The following is a 20184-nucleotide window of genomic DNA, read 5'->3' as shown; positions in this document are numbered from 1 at the left end:
ATCCCAGAAGGATTTATAATCAGAATATATTTTTAACGGTCCCGCTAATTTCATTTATAACTTCATGGGTATTTTGTTGGCATGAGGAATGCTGACCGCCCCAGTGCCATGGCAGACGCAAAGAAAAGACCTTCCAGAACCTGCTCCAGCATCACGATTCCCTGTTCCCCGCTCAACGCCCTCGGCAGCGTTTAAGGATATGTATCAATTGTGTAATCTTAACATACCTGAATTTATCTACTGGGGTAGTAACAGAAAGGGAGACTGCAAATGCTTGCATTTAATATGGTAAGAACATGCAAAGCTTAAATACAACAGTCTTGTTCAGGGGGAAAATCCAGACTATAGCAAAAGGAATCGTTCCTGAGAGGACACTGCAATATCTGCCACTTCCTAGGATGGCAAAAGCATGTAAATCACCACCGATATTTTTAAATTATATTTATTTATAGATTTGTATCGTGCACCCTTCGCTCAGCATCTGGGTACACACACACATATTAAAATAATATACATAACTTGTCTACAAATCGTAATTTAAGTACATTCTTTCTCCTGGGATACAGATCTTTTTACAAGTCCCCTGCCGTTCCCCAAGCAAAGGCCTGAGTAAACAGATACCAGCAGCGACTGGAGACGAAGGGAAAGGGCAGCGAGGAGCATCGCGCAGCGGCGGCGCGGGGGGACGCGGCGCGCGATCACTTTGGGCCAAAAGCAGAGTTGTTTGGACGCCGGAAACTCACGGCCTTTTACAGCCGCTTTGATTAGCCTTCAAAATACCTCCTTCGTACAGATGAGCTCAACGCGAATAATACTTACAAGATTTGCCTCGCACCTTTTTTCCTAGGAACCGGTCTCACACGCGGGGTTCGCGCGAGTCTTCTTCGGTCTCGCGCGTTTGCAGACCGAGCGTCCCTCGGCCGTGCCGGGAGGGCGCGTACCGCTCGCCCCGGCTAACGCCGCGGATGCCATCCCGAACGGGGCGAGCAGACGTCACCGGGCTGCACCTTCTGCTGGGACACAGCAACAAGGTGAAGGTCACCGAAACCAGCAGCAGTCAAGGAAGGAAAGATCAAAAGAGAGCAATTACTTCTAAAAAGGCTTTCGAAATCACATTGCGCGTACGTACAGTCGCATGTTGCGCGTCCGTGTTTCTGCAGTTAAACCCCCTAATACCCGCATGTAAAATCCACCCAAGCAGCACGCATTTCTCGAGGCCCTTCTCCTGCAGACCTCTATTCACCCAAGTAACGCTACCGAAGTCAATGGAAATGCTCTTGTAAACAAGGACTTACAAGAACCCAACGTGACAATGATTTCAAAAGGAGTTTTGACTGTGCAATTGTTGCTGGATTAGGGTCTTCAGAAACACCGAGCTCGCTCTGAAGAGCACAGAATTCAAATCTGCAAAGTGCTGGGGCCTCCAGAGCGGATCCCGGCAAGCACTGAAGGACACGCTCAGCCTTAGGCATGGGAACGGCTCCTGGGCTCCCCCCCAAAGATGGGCAAAACCCCTGCCGAAGGGATGGGAGCTTCGAAAAAAATACAGGCTCTCCTCCCTCCCTTTTATAAGCCACTGACCTACCCTGAACCGTATCACATCGCTGCCTAAATTAACAGGGAAGAAACTGTACAAATACCTCGTCACCAAAAAAAAAAAAAAAAAAAAAAAAAAAAAAAAGGAAAGAAAAAGAAAAAAAAAAAGAAAAACCACTTGGCAGACAAGTTTTCTACAAAATAAGCCTATTTGGTGAAATTCTCATTTAAAATAATTGATTCAACAATAAACCAGCAGCATAGACCAGAAGCGCAAACAGCAGTATTTATCAATAGCACTTGCCCAGATAAGTAAAAGTTTGTCATAAATAGATCACCCATTACTTTGCTCATATAAATGCAAAACAGAGCAACAAAACATAGCAACAGTACAAAAGACAAATAAATGAGTTAGACACAGAGTCCATGAGTTTAAGAAGTCTCCCCTGTATTTAATAAAGCATGAATTTTTTTAGAAACACTAACAGATCCCTTGCAGATAGTTTTTATCTTTATATTATTATATAAGACATTTTGTGTTTAAAGTGAACTATTGCTTCATCTAGGTGGCCCCTCTGCTGGGCATAGAAACTAGGTTGTGAACAAAATAAAAAATCACCATTGAAAATTACAAATCATACAACTTTAAAGCATTTGGATTTTTTTTTTCCCCCTCAGTCCAAAGAGGTAAATAATTGAATCGCTGGGAATGTAGAAGTCTGTGTTTTAGCGTAAATTTCTGAGTCTACGTAAAATAAAAAAGAAGCCAGCCAGAGTCACGATTAGTTGAGAGACGAAGGAAAATATGCAATTATAGTTCATCCCATCCTATTAGCTCAGCAGGTGGAAAACATTTAGACCAGTGACTTTTCAGAACCGAACCTAATTCTTTGCTTCTAACACAGGTCAAAGTCCTCTCGGAATCAATGAGACTTTTGCTTTTGAAGAACTGAGTATTTGGGATTCTGCAATCATTTATAATTAAAACATTAAATCTGTCATTTCACAGGGTTCCAGAATTTTTTGTTTTGTTTCATTTTTCTCCCAAGAAAATTAGTATGTATCTAGTGCAAAGCAAAATATTCTCCCCCGCTGCCCTTCAGAGAACTTCACATATACCAAACGCTATTAAACAATTGACTTTGTATCAGCTCTAAAAAAGGATTAAAATTACTTTCATGACATTGAGGTTATGCTGTGTTCAAAACCATCCAATCAGGGAAAAAAAAGAAGAAAAATTACCTTTGGAGAATTAATTTAACTAAAAATGAGTCAGTTAAAAACCATATCTTTGCAAGTTCTTTACATTTACAATACATTTTTGTTTATGCATGAAATAAGCATTTTGAATATGTTTTCTCTTAGCATAGACCAAGAATAGCTTAATATATTTAACAAATTGCTTAGTTTCCAATTTTGAAATTTAACGTACAGCGTAACATGTTCTTTGTACTTCAACAACTGAGCCTGCAGATGGGAAGGAAGGCTGGAGCTGCCACTGACTGCTATCTGCATCGACACCAGGGTTTAGACTTCTACCAGAGCAAAAGAGCTATACAGGATTATCAGTAGAGTGGATCGTTCTTTCTCAGGGCTATTTTACTCAAGAGAATCCATTTTAAATTGCTTAAAACATCAAATGAAACACAAGTTATCTAAACATCAGATTTTCTAATTTTATTAAAAACGCACAAATTTTATCCAACATGTTTTCTTTCATACAGTGAATGGTCTAATATGCACTGGAGGTCACACAAGCTTAGGTTTATTAGAACAATAAAAGACATATGAGAAATTTAATATATAAAGAAAAAAGTAGCAGCTGTTGACTGCATATTTGACCATAAAATTTAAATATTTTGGACTTTTATTTTAAAGACACAAAAATAAAACCTGTGTGGGTCTATATAAGTCATATTAACAATTCCATGAATGTTCAACAGGACTAAAAATTAGCAAAGATGTTTTTTGTTTTTTTTTTTTTTTAACCTTGTAACACTTTTTAAACACCTTCTCGGGTTGCTGGTGCAAAGCACCTTACAGTATTTGTGCTATATATTTACTTTATTTGGCAACTGTCTGGGTTTCGTGGGGTTTTTTTCTTTGCCTTCTGTAAACAACACCTTTTACAAACTAGCACAGTGAACCACAAGCCCTGCAATCTGTTATAACATCTACAGAAAAGAAAATGAACTATTTTGGTTGGTTGCTCAAAATATTTTGCTTTTGAACAAGAGGTTCTAAAACAGGATTTATTAGTAAAACATTGAACTCCTGAATTTAACATTAGACGTAAACAGTTGACTGTTTTTAGTTCAATAGAGTCTTTTTGTTTAGCTTTTCTCTCTCTGTGAAGGTAGAATACTTTTTGTTTGTTTGTTTGTTTGTTTTTCAAGTCATTTTCGTTAGAGGTCTGGGTGGTGACCTTTGCTATGATGAGGAGGTTTTGTACGTGTAGCTTTGTGAAGGTAGAAGAGTTGGTGCTGAGGGCTTAACATTTAGTATTTGCTATTTTGGAAAACAAAACAAAAACAAAGGAAAAAGAAAGTTGTCCCACCTGGTAGTCAGCAGGCTGAAATGGCTGAAGCTAAAAAGAGTTTCTTGTTGACGAACTTTCTGAGAGACAAAAATTAACAAACAAATTCATAATGCCAGAACCATCCTTAACCGGGAACGCTAGAGTTCTTGCAGCTTTTTTCCCCCTTTTCTTTGACCTTTCCTTCATTCAATTATTAATTTTTTAAACGAGAAGTTTCTAAGGATTGTGGCTCTTAGGATGACATCCAACAGGGTAAGCAAACTTACGCCATCCTACGGTATGGCAGCACTTTACTGTACAGCTTCACCAGTTTCTTTGTCAATGGTACAAAAAAGTCCCCTCGCTTGTTTGATACAACCGTAACATGAAGATTGTCCCGGTCTAGAGCAAAGCTTGCCTTGGAGCGATTTGGATTCAGTTCGTTCCCAAGGTAATATTGTCTTAGGGCAGGAGAGATGTTATATTTATTCATTTCTGTACACCGTAACAATAAGCAGACTAGATGATCATCACTTACTTAGACCCAGTTTGTTTTAAAGCTACCACACAGCCGCTTCGTTCATTTCTGGTGGATGTGACAAGTGATTGCCATAGTTAGCACCACCGTTGACGGATATCGAAGAAAATGGAGGACTGGGGCCAAAAACTTCCGCGGACATGGAGTGCAAGGACCCGGGCAGGTTGGGTTCGGGACTGGGCGAGTCTCCTGGGGGGTGCGACATGATGTCAGTGAAGCGCTGAGCCTCACTGGAGGGGTGATGTCCGGGCAGGGGGTGATCCATGGCCCCCAGGGGAGTGCCTGACGGCCCCGAGGAGGGCACGAAAGGGAGATCCACGGGGGTCTGCGCTTGAGACGAAGGAGGTCCTTGCGGGAAGAAATCGTAATTGCTTCCAGGGCCGTAATACTCGCTCTGATAATCTGGCGGACAAGGAGAGACAGAGGGAAGGTAACACACAGGCCAAGGAACCGGAGGGGAGAGACGCGGGCTGGCGTGGCGGGCGAGGGAAACGCGCTAACGGCCTGGGGGGGGGCTCCGGCCCGGTCCCGGGGGTCCCCGGCCAGCGGAGCCCCCGGCCAGCACCGGGGACACCGAAATGTGACGGCTCGGTCTGCGAAACCGTCCGGCAGCGGGGGAATGACCCCCCGCCGGGCTCCGAGGGGCGAGGAAACCTGCCGGCTTGGCCCCCACCACCACCACCCCGGGGAGACGGAGCGGGGGGACACAGGGGACGGGACCCCGCCGGTTCGGATGGCCCCGGTGCCGAGCGGGGAGCCCGGCTGGGGGCAGCGGGCACCGGACGGCGGTATGGGGGGGTTAAGGGGGGGGGGGGTGTAGCACGTTATTACCCACCTCCGTAGAAGGAGAAGGGCCCGTTGGGGATGAGCTCCCCGGGCTCCAGCCGGTCCACCAGCGGCCGCATCCTGCGTGGGCTGCGGAAGAAAGCGTGCCGGCGGGCGCCCAGCGCGCTCAGCTGCTTCATCCGCCGCTCCTTGGAGCGCCGGTTCTGGAACCAGACCTGGGGGGTCGGGGTGTGTGGGGGGGGAGAAACACCGGTCACGGGAGTTGCCGTCGTGGGGGTCCCCTTCACGGGAACCCGGCACCCACCGCCACCCCGGCAAGGACGATCCCCCCCCGGGCCCACCCCGGGGCTGCGCTTTTCCCAGTATCTTTTGTCCCGGGGGGGGGGGGGGGGGATCGGGGGAAGGGGGGGCCCGATCCGGTGCGCCCCGAGCCGCGCTCCTCCTCCTCCTCGTTTCAGACGGGGCCGAACCCACGCGTGACGGCGGCCCCGCGGCCGGCCGGGCGCTCCCCGCAGCTCGCCGGCTGCAGGTCAAGAATGATTGAGTTAATTCTTATTACCCTGACAAGATTACTCCTAATTACCCTCACACTGAGACTCTCCAATCTAACCTCGTCTTTAATGGTCCTTTAACCCCCCATTACCCCCAGCGCTGCGGGTTTATAAACCTTTTAATAATTCCAGCGCATTGTCATTCTTATTTATCCATTAACCCCTCACATTTCTGGTTATTAATTTCGATACCATTTGCAGCTTTTTTAGGACTTTCTAAAGGAAACCCGCAGCTCTGCCCCTGCCCACCGGCCGGGGCTGGGGGGGGGTACAACCTCGGTAATACCGATTTAAAAGGCCGGCAGAGCTTTCCCCGGCCCTGCAGCGCGGGGGCTGCCGGTCCCGCCACGCCACCGCATCCCCCGGAGCGAGCGGGCAGGGGTACCCGGTGCCCCCGGGGCATTTGGGGGGGTCGGGGGGGGTCACGGTACCTGGATGACCCGCATGTTGAGGCCGGTCTCCTGCGCCAGCTGCTCCCTGATGTGCCGGGTGGGTTTGGGGGTGGCCGCGAAGGCGGCTTTCAGAGTCTCTAGCTGTTTGGCTTTGATGGTGGTGCGGGGGCCCCGCCGCTTGGCCCCCAGGTTCTGGTCGTCGTTTTCGTTGCTGCCCGTCTCCTTGTCGGACACGTTGGCGCTTTCCGAGTCCTTGGCGTCGTCCTGGGAAGGGTCTTGGGAGTCGGGGGACAGGCTGGGGTCACTGCCGGTGGTGGCTGGGCGAGAGCAAACCGGGTCACGCTCGGCTGGGGGGCAAATACCGATCGCGGGGGACGGGCGGTGGGTACGACCGGGGGAGAGGAGAGGAGTGAGGGAGAGGAAGAAGAAAGAGAGAAGAACGAAGGGAGAGGGGAAAGAAAGAGAGAAGAACGAAGGGAGAGGGGAAAGAAAGAGAAGGAAGAAGGGAGAGGGGAAAGGAAGAAAGGAGAGGAGTGAGGGAGAGAAGGAAGAAGGGAGAGGGGAAAGGAAGGAAAGGAGAGGAGTGAGGGAGAGAAGGAAGAAGGGAGAGGGGAAAGAAAGAAGGGAGAGGGGAAAGGAAGAAGGGAGAGGGGAAAGGAAGAAGGGAGAGGGGAAAGGAAGAAGGGAGAGGACCGGCTCCCGCCCCGCACAGAAGCCGGGGCCGGGCGCTTCCCCCCGCCGCATCGCCCCGGCCGCGCTCCCTCACCTGAATGCAGGCTGTTTTCTTTGGCAGTATTGCTGTTATTTAGGTAATCTTCTTTGCAGACAAACTTGTTTTCGTCTATGATGTAGAGCTCCTCGCCGGTGGAGAGTTGCTTGTTACACATCATACACGTAAAACAGTTCAAGTGGAACACTTTGCTCCGCGCCCTGCGGACCAGGTCGCTGGGGGAGATGCCCTGGGCACAGCCCGCGCACTTGGTCCCGAAACACCTGCGGGGAGAGGAGCCGGCCGGGGGGGTCAGCAGCGCCCACCCGAACCGCCGGGCCCCGCCGGGAGCGGCCCCGGCCCCGCGCCCTTCACCGCGGCCTCCGCTCGCCCCGCCCGGCCGTGCAAAAGGAAAATTTGGAAATAAAATCAAGCGTCCCTCCGGAGCGCTCTAACGAAAGGCTACCTTTAAAAAAAAGAGGGGGAAAAAAAAAAAAAAAAAAGAAAAAAAAAAAAAAGACCCGATCTGGGCAGGGGATGGAGTGCTGGGGGATCAATTAAACACCCGGGCTGCCTTGTCCAGGGTTTCCCCTCCGCGCCCTGCCACGTTGATTAACGACGCTCTAATAAACATTAAGCAGGAATTCTTATATGTTGTTCTTAATCGCTCACGGCCGCGCGTGGGCCGCAGCAGCTGCCGGTACAGGCTCGGCCGGCGCCGGGCAGCCGAGGACCGGCCGGACCCGGACCCGTTACCGGGGCCCGACCCGTTACCGGGGCCCGGTGCCTCCAGCTCTCCCCTCCGCCCCGCGGGGCTCCCGGCAGCCGGACCCGGGTCAGCGCCGGGGGAAGCGGCGGCGGGCGAGCGAGCGCCGGTACCCGGCTCCCCTCTCCATCAACCCGCCGGGGGTCGCCGGGGGGGGGTTTGTCGCTGCCCTCCGGGGCGGCCTCGGCTCGGTTTGACGGGAAGCGCTGGGCCCGCCGGGCCGCGCACCGAGCCGCGCACCGAGCCGCGCACCGAGCCTTCCCCGCCGGGGCGGCCCCGGGGCTCCGGCCCGCGGAACGCTGCGCTCACGGCCGCGGAAAATCCCGCCGGGAAAACCCCAGCGAGTACCGCTGCAACGGCGGCGGGGGTCACCCCCGCGCCGCGGCACCGGGACCGGCCCCCGCTATCGCTCCGCCGGTCGATAGTTTCGAGGTAACTTTGGGGAACTCGAGCTCGACCGGTGCCCGCCGAGAGCGGCCGGGCCTCGGCCCGCCGGCCCCGACGGGGAGCCCCTTCCCCGGGCCGGACCCCCGCCCGCCCCGGGACATCACCTGGGGAAGTAACACCGGGGTTCGGGGGCGTTTGCGCGTGGACGGGGCGTTCGTGGGTCACACCGACCGACGGGGGAAAACAAACAAACAAACAGAAAAAAAAAGCGGCGGGGAAAGGGGAGACGAAAAACGGATGCGGAGGAGCTACGGCTCCGGGCAGGGGGGGCCGGTACTTACCGAAAGAAGTCGTTTTTGCAGTAAAGCTTGCCTTCTCGCGAAAAGCATTTCTCTGTCAAATTGCATTTACATTCACAGCACTGAACACACTTCACATGCCAAGCCCTGTCCAGTACATTCAACAAAAACCGGTCCAAGATTGGCCTTTTGCAGCCTGCACAGTGAACCATTGTCTTTGGTTATTTCTGAGAGCGGGGGGTAGTGGTTTCCCAGATGTCAAGCAAAAAAAAAAAAAAAAAAATTAAAAATAAAAAAAACAACAAAAAAATTTTGAAAAGACGACAACACCGGCGTAGGTTTGCTTTTTTGTGTGTTTGTTTTAAAAGCCTTGGAGAAGTGAAGGAGGAGAAAAAGGAAGGGAGGAAGAAAAAAATCTTCGTTCGAGTGTCCTAGGAGGGATACACAGGAGAAACCACCCACTGCCCGAGGAGACCAGCGCTTCGACACAACCGCAGAATCTCGGCCGCTACCAACCACGACAGCAACAATGATAATAATAATAGTAACAATAAAACAACAACGACTATAAAGATCGGCGCTCGTAAAAATTAAAAATTAAAAAAAAAAAGAAGAAAAAAAACCAAACCCAAAGCCAAACGCCAAAAAGCGAGCGTGACGAGTTTTTTCTCAGGTCTGAGGTAGAGCAGTCAGGAGTCAAAGTGCTTTTCCCAAAGAGAAATCAAAGGAGGAGGAAAAAAAAATAAAAATATATATACAAAAAAAAAAAAGAAAAAGAAAGAACAAACCGGGACATGGAGACCCGACAGCGGTCAGAAGGGCTTTGCCTGCTGCCGCGGCGACATGGCCCTACGCGCCGCGGAGCGGGCCGCCGTCCTTACGCGGGGTGGGAGGGGTGGGGGGGTCGGGGAGGGGGTGGAGGGTGGGGGAAGATGCTCCGCGGCTCCTCGCTCCGTCCCCTGTCTCCTTCTCTTTTTCTCTCTTTTTCGCTCTCCCCCTCGACGTCTCGCCGGTACCGTCGCACCCGCTTCCTACCTACCCCCGCGTACCGCCCTGCTCGCTACCCGCGGCGGCCGGCCGCGTCCCCACCGAGCCGGCGCGGCATCGTCCGGCGCCGCCGCTTTTTTTTTTTTTTTTCTCCTCCCCCCCCCCCCCTCTTTTTTTTTTTTTTTTTTTTTTTCTTTTTTGTTTTTTGTTCCGCCTCCCGCTTTACCGGACCGGACCGGGACCGTCCCGGACCCGGTGCCGGGAGCGGAAGGCGGAGAGGGGGGGTGGGGGGGAGGGCAGGTTGAGGGGGGGGGGGGAAAAAGGGGGAGGGGGGGGGGAAAAGAAGACCGGGGAGGGCAGGGCAAGGAGAGCGGCGCTGCCCGCGCCGTCCCGGCAGCGCAGGGCGCACTGCATGTTCCCGGCAGCCCCGCGGCCGCAGCCTTATGCACCGCGCCTAGACGTCACCGCTGGCTTCGGCCAATCGCCTCTCCCTCCCACTCCCACTCCCACTCTCGCCCTCCCCTCCGCTCCCACCCACCCACCCCCCCACCCCTCCCCACCCCTACGCTCCCGCCGCGCCGCCGCCGGACGGGGCGTCCGCGCCCCCTTTATAGAGCCGCCGGGGCGCCGCCGGCCGCCTCCGCCCGCACCGCGGACGGACGGACGGAGGGACGGACGGACGGAGGGACGGACAGACGGCCCGCTGCCGCTCGGGCCCGGCCGAAGCGCTCCCCTCTGCTCGGAGGCCCGGGAGCGCGTTGCAGCGGGTAGGTGCGCGGGATGGGGAAGGTGGTGGTGGTGGTGGAGGGGGAGGGCGGGGGGGAGCGGGAACGGGGCCGCTCGTTGGGGTCTGGCACACCCCCCCCCCAAGCCTCCCCCCCCCCCCCCCCCCGTAGAGGTTACGCATCCGTTATAGGGATCCACCGGCCGGTTTACCGCCGCCGAGGAGCGGAACGGTTGGCTGGGAAGCGGCGTCAAACGACTTGCCGTGGTTTTCCCCATCGTAAACGGCGGGACCCGAGGGCGGGCGGGGGGGGCGCGGAGCCTACGGAAAAAAAAAAACAAAAAAAAACCAAAACCAAAACACGGCGACGGTTCGCCTTTTCCCGGGAAGAAAAAAAAGGTGCGGAAAGGCCGGGACCGAGGCTCCGGGTAGCTCCGACGTGCCGGGGGGGGGGGGGGCGGGGGGGGGGGGGGGCGGCGGGTCCCGCTGGCGCCCGGCCGCCGCGGGCGGAGGGAAGGCGCCGGTAAGTTCGCGGTAATTCCGTTGCCGGCGCTCGCAGCGCCCGTCTGGGGCCGATCGGCACCGGCCGCCGCTGATGTACTTCTTTTTTTCCTTTTTTTTTTTTTTTTTTTAGCAAATAAAAATTCATTTGCTTTTTACCTTCCAGGGGCTCGGTCGGTGGCCGGGGCGGTTAGGAGGGACGTGATTTCTCTTTCCTCCGCGCTTTGCTGCCCGGCGGGAGCTGCCGCTCCGGGGAGGTGTCACCGCCCGGCAGACGCGGGGCCGCCCCCCTCCCCCCGGACCCCCCCCGGGCCCTCGCTCTCACCTTCCCTGCGGGCCGATTGATCCGCTGGCGGGGAATTAGGAGGGAAACGGCGGATTAAATGGCCGGAGCGCGCCCGAGGGTTACACACACGGCTGCGAGCCGGGGCGCGCATCCTCCGCGGCCGCGGAAGCCCCGCTCCGGAGCCCGCAGCATCCCCCGCCTCCCCGCGCCCTTACTCACTGTCCGCGCTCGCTTTCACGTCTGTTTCCCTCGTCCTTGACGGGAGGGAAAAAAAAAAAAAAAAAAAAAGGCGAAGGAGAGGAAGAAATTGGAAAATAAAAAGGAAAACGAAGGCAGGAAAACCCCCTCCGGTGCCGGGGCGCGGAGCCGCGGCTCCGCGCCCTGCCCGCTGCTCCGGCCTGGGGGCGGTCGGGGGGGGGCTGCGGAGCCCGCCCGGGCCGGTTCTCGGGGCTGTCCCCGGGCCGAGGCATCGCCTCGGTGCTCCTGCGGGTGTTTAAAAGCCCCGGGGCTGCGTCCGCCATTTACTCTCCCTGCTCCGGCTCTCCCGCTGCCCCCCGCGCCGGTCCGGAGCCGGCCCATCACCGTCCCGTCGGGGCCGCGCGGGCTTCTCCGCGTCTCTCCGCGTCCCTACCCTCCCTGCCCAGCTGTTGGGTTGCTTTGCCGTCGCTTACGGGGATCAATAGAGCCCTGGGCACCCCCCGGTCCCCCCGCATATGGGCCGCTTCTCATGCGGAGCGGAGGGGCCGAGGCGGGGCGGGCGGCCCCGCTCCGCCGCCCGGGAAGGCGACAGCTGTAGGCTGCCGTCGGGGGACCTCTTCCCTTTGACTGCGGGCCCCCAAGTGACATGTGTTGGTGGGGATGAATGAGGGGAAGGAGATGAGCATCTTATGTCCATCAAGCACCAGTTTTTCACAGCGATTTTTTTTTTTTTTTTCTTGTTTTTGTTTTCCCTTCTTTTCCCAGGCGTTGGCGAAAGCATCTGGTTGTCCCCTGCCCCCCTCTCGCCCCACACAGGGCCCGGGGACGCCGAGGCGGACACAGACCGCTGTACCCCCCCCCCGGGTGATGGAGGGGGAGCGGAGCCCACCGGCTCGGGGTACCCACCGTCCCCCTGCGGTGGGGCGGGCGGCACTGATTTACCGGCGGGGCTCCCTGCCTGCCCGCCCACGGCACACGCAAATCCCCCGAAACCCCGCTCCGGAGTAGGGGGGGGACCGTGGGGTGCCCTAGGTCCGCCTTCTCCCCCCCCCGGGGGACCCCGACTCAGCGCAGGCGTTCGAGAGGTGAAAATGCCAGCGCTGTCTCCAGCTGGCTCCGAAAAGAAAAACTCACCAACCCCGGCCTCCCACGGGCCTCCTCTGCCCCGCGGGACCGGCGTGGGGCACCCACGGGCCGGGGAGTCCGCGGAGCCCGAGGAGGGGGGGGAATCCTCTCCACACCCCCGGGCCACGGGCACGGATGGCACGGTAGCCCCCGGCCTGCCGCCGCCCCCCCCTCCTAGGGCAGTGCATCTGGGTTGGGGGGGCTGGTTGTTGTTGTTTTTCATTGTATTTTGCAATTCGCCCAGGTCCGTTCCCGGCTGGGCCCTTTGCCGGGGCCAAGCCCCCAATCCCGGAGAGAGCCGGCCGGGGTGTTTCAAAGAGGGAAATTAAAAGGGTAAAAAAAAAGAAAAAAACCTCAGATTTTAAAAAAAATCTAATACAGAAGAAAAAAAAAAGTCCCTTTCAGGCGAGTTTGAATTTGCGTTTTCTCGGTGTCGTTCCCGTCTTTTTAGTTAAACATCCCCCTGTTTATCATCAGCCTTTCTACACCGCTGCGCTCCGTAATGGGATTTTACCCTCCTTTACTGGGCACTAGTGCTGTACAAACACCGCAGCCCTCTCGTCCCGGACTCTGCTGGCAAAGCTCCGGGGACCCCCCCTCTTCCCCCCCCCCGCCATCCCCGAGCGAAGCCGAAGAAGAAACTTCCCTCCCACCCGGGTCCAGACACTTTCTCTGCCGTGAGCATCCTCGACGGGGCGGGGGGGGGGGGGGGGGAAGGCAGCCTAGACCCCTCCTCATCCCGGGCAGCGTTGCAAGGGGGGGGAACACACACACTTCCCCCCCCCCAACTTTTCCCCCCTCGGAAGAGCGCCTGCGCCTGATTAAATATATATGCGGTTAATGCACTCAACAAATATTGAAGTTACGATGTAATTAAGCCTGGAGAACATCCCCGCGCAATAAACCCGTTGCTGGACGGGATCCATCGCTGCGCGCCGCGCCAGGTTTGTGGGGGAGAGAAAAAAAAAATTAAAAAAATCTTTAAATTATGTATTAGAGGGTCCCAGTTTATTCTGCCGCACTCGGGTCGATGCTGAGGGTAAATACGCCCGCTCCGTCCCCGTCCCGTCCCCCCCCCGGCTCCGCTCGCCTTTCCCCTTTCTTATGTATTTTTGTGCCCCCCTCCCCTTTGCTGAGCCCTCCCGGGTTTCCTTCCACGTCGCTAAATGTTGTCGCTTACACTCCAAGCTCATGCATTGTTTATGGAAAATATAGTTAATAAATAATTACAAATCCGAGGTGTGCGTCTCTGCCTTTGACTGAGAACTGCCGGCGGAGACGGGAAAGTGCCCGGGAAGGGGCCGGCGGCGGCCCCGGGGGGGGGTCGAGCCCGCCCGGGGGGGGGGTCCCGGGGGGGGGGGGGGGGCTCGGCCGTGACCGGCTGGGGGGGTCGGTCCGGGCCCGGGGCGAGCGGGACAGGGCAGGGGGAGCCCGGCGGGGGAGCCCGGGTGTGTGCCAGCTGAAGGGGATTCTTCACGTTGTTAAAGGGCAGATAAAAGACGAATAAAAGAGAAAAGAAAGAAAAGTAAAGAGGTGGCGGGGGCGGGGGGAGACTATAAAAAAAGAGGGTGAAACAAACCCCAGGAGGATGCACCGATCCCGGCTCATCCATCTTCATTGTCTCCGTGTGTGCAAAAGCAACTCCAGTATAAGGAAAAGCCACTATCAAAGCCATGGCTTTATTTTATATCCTATAGATCAGGAGGGAGGCAAAGCTTTATTTTCGCCCAGAGACAGATATTTTATTTCTCTCTTACGGTTTTATGTGTGAGAGATGTCAAAAAGGTAAAATAGATTGCTAATGCATAGGCAAAACGAAGCTGTTTTGGCATGCTCTGTGTCATGAGGTCTCCCAGGGAGAGCAGGCTGGGGATTTAGGGCTGATGGGAGACTCGGGGGGATTTCTGCTAAAACATCTCTCTCCATAAATTCAGCCGCATGGTCAGCTCGAGGGGGAGAAAGAGGCTTTAAAGGGGAAGCCTTGGAGCAAGGTGGGAAGGCGCGGCTCGGCGGAGCGGGGACCCCGGCTCGCCGGGGAGGCCCGGGCCCGCTCCGGCTGCGGGGGGGCCCGGAGGTGGTGGGGGGGGGGTTACAGCGGGGGTTTCGATCGTTTCTCTCGGCGGAGCAGGGACCCGCCCGAGCCGCTCCCCGCCGGAGCCCCTGCGCGCAGCCCTCAGCCCCAAACAGCCCACTCCTCACCTGATGGTATTTGATTTTTTTCTTTCTTTTTTTTTTTTTTTTTTTGGTTGCCCCCACCCCCCTAAAACAAGCAACCAGCCCCCGACCTGGGGGTCCAAACCCAGGAGCGGCAGCCCCCGGCCGCCCGCAGCTGCAGCCGGCCGCCGGAGCGGCACGCTGCTCCGCATCTGCCTTGCCACCGAGCCCCGGCAGCGGGTTTGCGAGGACCTTTTGCAAAGTTAAAATATATCTCCCCAAGCTGCAACAATTTTCGTACTTTTTGACCTCGGGGATTTACTTAGCACGTTAAGTTCAAGGCTCAGAAGCCCAAGGCTATTACTCATTTAGGCACTCCCACCACCACCACTTTTCACCACATATTTTATCATTTGACTTCCCGGCTTAAATTCATGTTATGGCAAATAATGGATGGTAATACTTTCCCCCTTCCCCATGTTAATTGTCTTGTCTGACAACCTCCGCATTCGAAATGATTTAAAGCAAACAACGGTGCGGCGAGACCGGGAGACAAACCAGCACAAAACATCTGCGGGAGCCCTGCGGCTCCGGCTCTTCCCTCGCAAGTTGGTGGCTGGATCCGGGGGCTGGATCCAGAGCACGGCGAGGCCCCCCCAGAAAGCATCGCCCAGCTCTTGCTGGGGTCACCGCGGTGCTAAGGCAGCTTCTCCCCAGCACCCCGCAGCCCCCGGGGTGCCGTGCCGCTGCCACGCTCGGCCCTGGCCCGGGCCCCTCCGGCTTTGCTACCCGAAATATTGCTCTTCTTGAGGTGGCTGAAATGGGGAAAGAAAACAGAGTGCTAGTTGCAAATTAAAAAAAGCAAGGTGTAGTTGATTAGCAAATTAATTATTTCAGTACCCCCAGGATTATATTGTTTTTCTAAGTTCTGTGGGCCTGTGTAATTTACTAATTTCACAGTCGCTGAACTTCCCTGGGAGTGAGAGTCAATCTCATTCACCTATCTAACACGTATACGCGATTTTGTGCAGAGGCAGTGGTTCTCTTGGCAGTGTCGGAGGGAAGAGGGTGTCCAGACCTTTCCCCCTGCTCCTGCCGCTGACCTGCTGCGTGACTCTGGGCAAATTGTTTTTCTTGTTTCTGAGAGTGGACGCACTGTCACTGGCTTCCCATGTGTGCACTGAAAAAGGGCTGCTGCGTTACTCGTCCTTTGCAAGCAGCTGGAGAAGAGGGTTCCCAATATAAGAGGGTTTTTGTCATCAGCAGAATGTCAGCTTTTGGTGTCTGACATCACCGCCACGCAGAGCGCTTGAGAAAAATAATTGAAATAAAACCAAACAGGACTATCCCAATAAAATACAGGGAGAATACGTCTGCACTGGTGGAAAACCAGCGCTTCTCTCTGCCTATCTGCTGCAGATGCAGGAGCAGATCTCAGTGGTTCAGGGTGATAAAACAGCATCACCTGGACCAGGGGCCACAAACTTCCCTCACCGTTGGTGAAAATGAATCCAGAGCTCCTGGCTGTGTTTACAGCTGTCTGCTTAGTCCCGACCTCCGATTAATCTTCTTCTATATATAGATTCTATAATTTGATACCACGTTACTATATAATATCCTATGTCACACCCTATTTATACAGGCTTCTATTTTAAGGCTTCTGACGGGACGGGGAGGCTCTGGCCAGCGTGCCCTTCTTTCTCCCCGCTTTATCGTACGCACACAAATCGAGGCAGCTGGGTTTACGCAGTCTGAGCCCAGCAGAGTTCCTGGCTGCCGGGTGTCCGCAGCTCAGCACAACATTTTGTCTGCCTGGGCCAGGGGCAGGTAAAAGCCAGGTAAAAGGCAGAGGCTGCGTGGGAGCCCGTGGCTCAAAGTGCTCGCACGCCCCTGCGCTGCGAGCGTGGAGGCAGTTAAAGAGGTCACTGGCACGCTCCAGACAGGGCTTGTTAGCACTGCACGGCACTGTGCTGCTCACGACACCTGAGCTACTAATTGAGCATCTCATTTCTATAGGGTCACCACTGCACTGGCATGGAACTGGAGCACTGCAGTAAGGAGATGTGGCCAAACACGTTATTTTATTAAAAATGCACGTTTAAAACCCCCGTTACCTTCCCTTTCTTTGTACAGTGGGTGATGTTCTAAGTTTGACTATACGCATACACAGCTCATTTCAACACTATAGCAAGGGTATGGCATGCACAGCCACAATCCCATTACTCTGAAATGCATCAGCGTAACTTTTTCAAGATGAAAAACCAGATCATTTTGTTCTAGAATGTGAAATCCCACTAGTTTCAGCTTAATTTTTCCAGGAGAGCCCAGGGGTAGAGTCCATCCCCGTGAGGGTCCTGCCTGACGATGCTCTGCTGTCCTCTGCTGTGCTCTGGGACAAGTCCCCCCACGCAGGGCAGAGCCGCGCACCGGCATTACCGAGGACCAATCCTCCATTCTCAGAAGCTCATTGCTAAAAACACGTCGTGTTCAAAAAAAAAAAAAAAAAAAAAAAAAAAAATCATTCCTCAACATTGTGGTCATTCATATTCCAGCTGGGCCTGCAGATCCCTGCCAGAACCGCTGCGTTGGTGAGGCCGTGCGGGAGGGCGCAGGGTGGGGAGCAGCTCCTCGAGGGTCACCCAGAGATGGGCGCAACCCAAATCTCCCAGCTCCCACGCGGATGCACCGCACCCTTCAGACTCCATCACCCCTCAGCTCCCTTCCTTATCCTGTTGCCTGGTGGATGCGGACCCCCCCCCCCCCCCCCAAGACCCTGTCTGCGTTGCCCTCCCCGGGGCTGCCGCAGAGGGCTGGACGAGGCTCCGGAGTCTGGCAGCACCGGAGGGGCCGTCTCGCTCCGCAGGGCATCGCCTGCGCTGGAAACGCAGCCCCACGGCGGCTTTATCGCTCCGAAGCGGCAAAAATGTCATGCGAAAGGCTGCTCACCCCTGGCTTTGTTATGCCGCGGTCTGAACTGGTCTTTTTCCTGTTCCGTACTTTCGATGCACGGTTATTTGTTGAACTCCTGGCAGCAGGCTGTTAACATCGCACGTTACAACTTCTCACGTCACCTGCTCCCAGAAACACGCACGCACGGTGCTACATAACCGGAATAGTTAATCAGCCAGCTGGGGAGACATCACCCCGCTCCTCTCCTTCCTCATGGCCTTTCCTAACGTGTTATTGAGTTTATCACTCGGGAATTACCGGGCACCGAGAACTTTCTATCAGCCAGGTCCCTGTGTGCTCTTCTCATCTCTCTGTATCCACAGGTGAAGGTGGCTCCGGAGAGCAGCGGCCGAGGCATCCAACCCCGAACCAACGTAACCGCGAAGGCACGGGAGCTCATTTTGCTTACAAACCTTGTTTCAAATGGAGAGTCCCTTATTTATCTACGTTTCCTTCGGGAGCAACCCCAAACCCTAGCGAACAGTTTTACAAAGCGTGTTTCTCCTGCCGGTGAAACTACGCTGATAACAATTATCTGAAGGAGCTATTCTGTGCTGATCCGCCTCGTGCTGGGAGCGCGCTGATGGCGTGTGCGTATGAAAATGGAAACTTCCCGAGACGTTCAGACTCTGAAACTCTGAGTCTGCAGAATTCCCTACCAATGTGTTTTTACAGTTGTTGAAATAAAATCTTCATTGCTGTAATTAGTTAATATTTGTAAAGCCTGTAAGATTCCAGAATAAATGGCTGAAAGAAATTTGCATGGCTATTAGATAAATGTGTTAGTAATAATGAAGATGGCTGGTGAGAAGACATCACTCCTAATGATGTATGATTTATTTCCTTAAGGGTGTGCTAATAAACAAAACTCATTTTTAAAATCTGGCACATTTATTCCACATACGCTCTCAGATCAAGTAAGTTAAGTCTAACCACAGCATGGTCTTCGTCTTCTCCCCTCTCTGAAATTTCTCATTAACGCTTGCCATGCCGGGCTGTCGATGGCGAGGACGAGCACTCCTTCCCAGCCAGCACCCTAGATAGTAAAACCTGTTGCCCTTGGTCCTGGCCTGCCTGCTGCCAGCCAGAGGAGTTTCCCAAAGGGTCACTTAACCTCTGCGAAGGAGCTCGGGTGTTTGTCCTCATCCCGACCTGAGCTTTGCAAGGAGTCCCTGGATGGATCTCCGAGTCCCGGATCAACTGCATACTCTCAAACCAACCTAAACCCACACCAAATTTTACGCCCGTAGGCTGTTATCACTTCTCGTGTAAAACCAGAGAAGCTGCCCCAAAGGTCGTGAAGGGAAGTGTTCCCCTTCACGTCGTGGGGTCAGCTCGCGGTGTCTGTAGCAGCTCCATCGCCGTGGCCTCTGTGCACAAGGTGAAATGCAGCGGGAGAGCGGAGCCGGGCTGCGTGCCGATGGAGCTCTGCGGGCGCCTGCCGTGCGCTGCGCATAATCTCTGCTCACTGCCGTTCCCTTGGATGTCTTTACACAAAATCAATAAGGTGTTAATTTGAAACAAATCTTGCCTGCATACCTGCAGGAGATTATGTCCCCTGCACAAGGAAGCGCAGGGAAAGCTTCCCTTCCCACCTCCGTCCACAGGCTGGACAAGCAAACACACAGGGCAGAGTCCTCTGGTGCTGCAGGATTGCTCCAGTGTTTGAGGAATGGTTTAGGGCCGTGTGTGCTCTGGAAAGATGATTTCCTACCGTACCTTTTAAAACCCCAGATTAATATTCTACAGGGCTGGTGCTTCGCATGGGAGGGAAATGCCATTTCCAAATACCAACGTGGGTTTCACTCCCCTATTTGAATTCAAGTACTTTCATACGTAAGATACGGACTTGTTTAGCTTTAAAAATGACAATGGAAAACCTTTTCTATGCCTCCAGTGTATGCACCACCGCCACGAGCGGCTGTGCCAGCCGGCAGGGTGGCAATACTTAAAACGAGTCACTGGACAAGGACAGGGACAGTCCTGTTTCGGGGACCTGATGCCATCCGGGACACCAGGGTGGGACCCGGGGTAGCTCCCGCATTGCTGCAGAGCCCCGGGAGGCGAGCGTGCATCGCCTTCGCTCTCCAGAGGAAAAGCGAGTGGAGGTAGGCACCAATAAAGCATCCTGACCCGTCAGTTTTGTGTGGAAACCCCTGTCTCGGACACTCCGGGGTCGTGCCGGGGCTGTGCCCGGTGCTCGGTGCCCGGCCGGCCACGCGCTGTCCCCAGACGGACACATCTGCGGAGCTAGGCTGCCGCTCACACAACATGCTGTAATGAACTACGAGTGTTTCAAATTTAGAGAGAAAGAGGAGGAAAAATGTTTGAAAACAGCAGTTTGAGAATTAGCAGAAAATACCCTTTTCCTTGGGGTGCAGCTCGTGCCAGGGAAGGTGCGAGGCCGAGCCAGGCAGGTCCCCCCACGGGGCCGTCACCTCCCGGGGCTGCAGCCGCCTTTAGAGCCCGACCCAGGGTAGGAGAGTGTGAAAACTGCTGCTTCTTGCCCCATATATCTTGAAAATACGTATTTTTTCTTATTACTACTACAGTCAGAAAATCCATCTTTGCAGGCGTGTGCCCAGCTGCCTGCTGGATCCGTCCAGGCTACGGGGTCTCTGGGCAGGGACCCCCCGCACACCGGGGCTCCGAGAACAAATTGTTCAGCCCCACTAACACTATAGTCATCAGCAGCGACGACACACAACATGATATAAAACTGCAGCTAAACACGCAAACAGGAGGAGAAGGAAATGTGCGGGTCCAGCGAGGAGAAGG

At 54.5% G+C, this 20184-nt stretch overlaps 2 protein-coding genes across 3 annotated transcripts; one reads left to right on the top strand and one right to left on the bottom strand.

Annotated features, from left to right (window-relative positions):
• Window positions 1-801: 801 nt before the first annotated feature.
• Window positions 802-9558, bottom strand: LHX1 (LIM homeobox 1). 2 transcript variants are annotated; one of them, XR_003925514.1, is made up of 6 exons: window positions 8525-9558; window positions 7088-7314; window positions 6361-6638; window positions 5428-5593; window positions 4094-4994; window positions 802-1010 (listed from the first exon to the last, which is right to left on the bottom strand). XR_003925514.1 is itself a non-coding variant. In XM_030029012.1 (5 exons), exons 1-5 carry the CDS (start codon window positions 8692-8694, stop codon window positions 4615-4617), a joined length of 1221 nt encoding a protein of 406 aa, XP_029884872.1. In that variant the 5' UTR covers window positions 8695-9558; the 3' UTR covers window positions 3193-4614. The 2 variants fall into 2 exon arrangements, 1 of the variants encoding a protein (XP_029884872.1); XM_030029012.1 differs by lacking the exon at window positions 802-1010 and having other exon boundaries at window positions 3193-4994.
• Window positions 9326-13023, top strand: LOC115347778 (translation initiation factor IF-2-like). Its single transcript, XM_030029462.1, has 3 exons — window positions 9326-9368; window positions 10084-10236; window positions 11944-13023. The coding sequence occupies exons 1-3, from the start codon at window positions 9326-9328 to the stop codon at window positions 12630-12632; spliced, it is 885 nt and encodes a 294-aa protein (XP_029885322.1). The 3' UTR covers window positions 12633-13023.
• The last annotated feature ends 7161 nt before the right edge of the window (window positions 13024-20184 follow it).

The sequence above is a fragment of the Aquila chrysaetos genome, chromosome 10 (genome assembly GCF_900496995.4).
Source record: "Aquila chrysaetos chrysaetos chromosome 10, bAquChr1.4, whole genome shotgun sequence".
Classification (NCBI taxonomy): domain Eukaryota; kingdom Metazoa; phylum Chordata; class Aves; order Accipitriformes; family Accipitridae; genus Aquila; species Aquila chrysaetos.
Note: the sequence above shows the minus strand (reverse complement) of the source record. Positions and strands in the feature narration are given on the sequence as shown.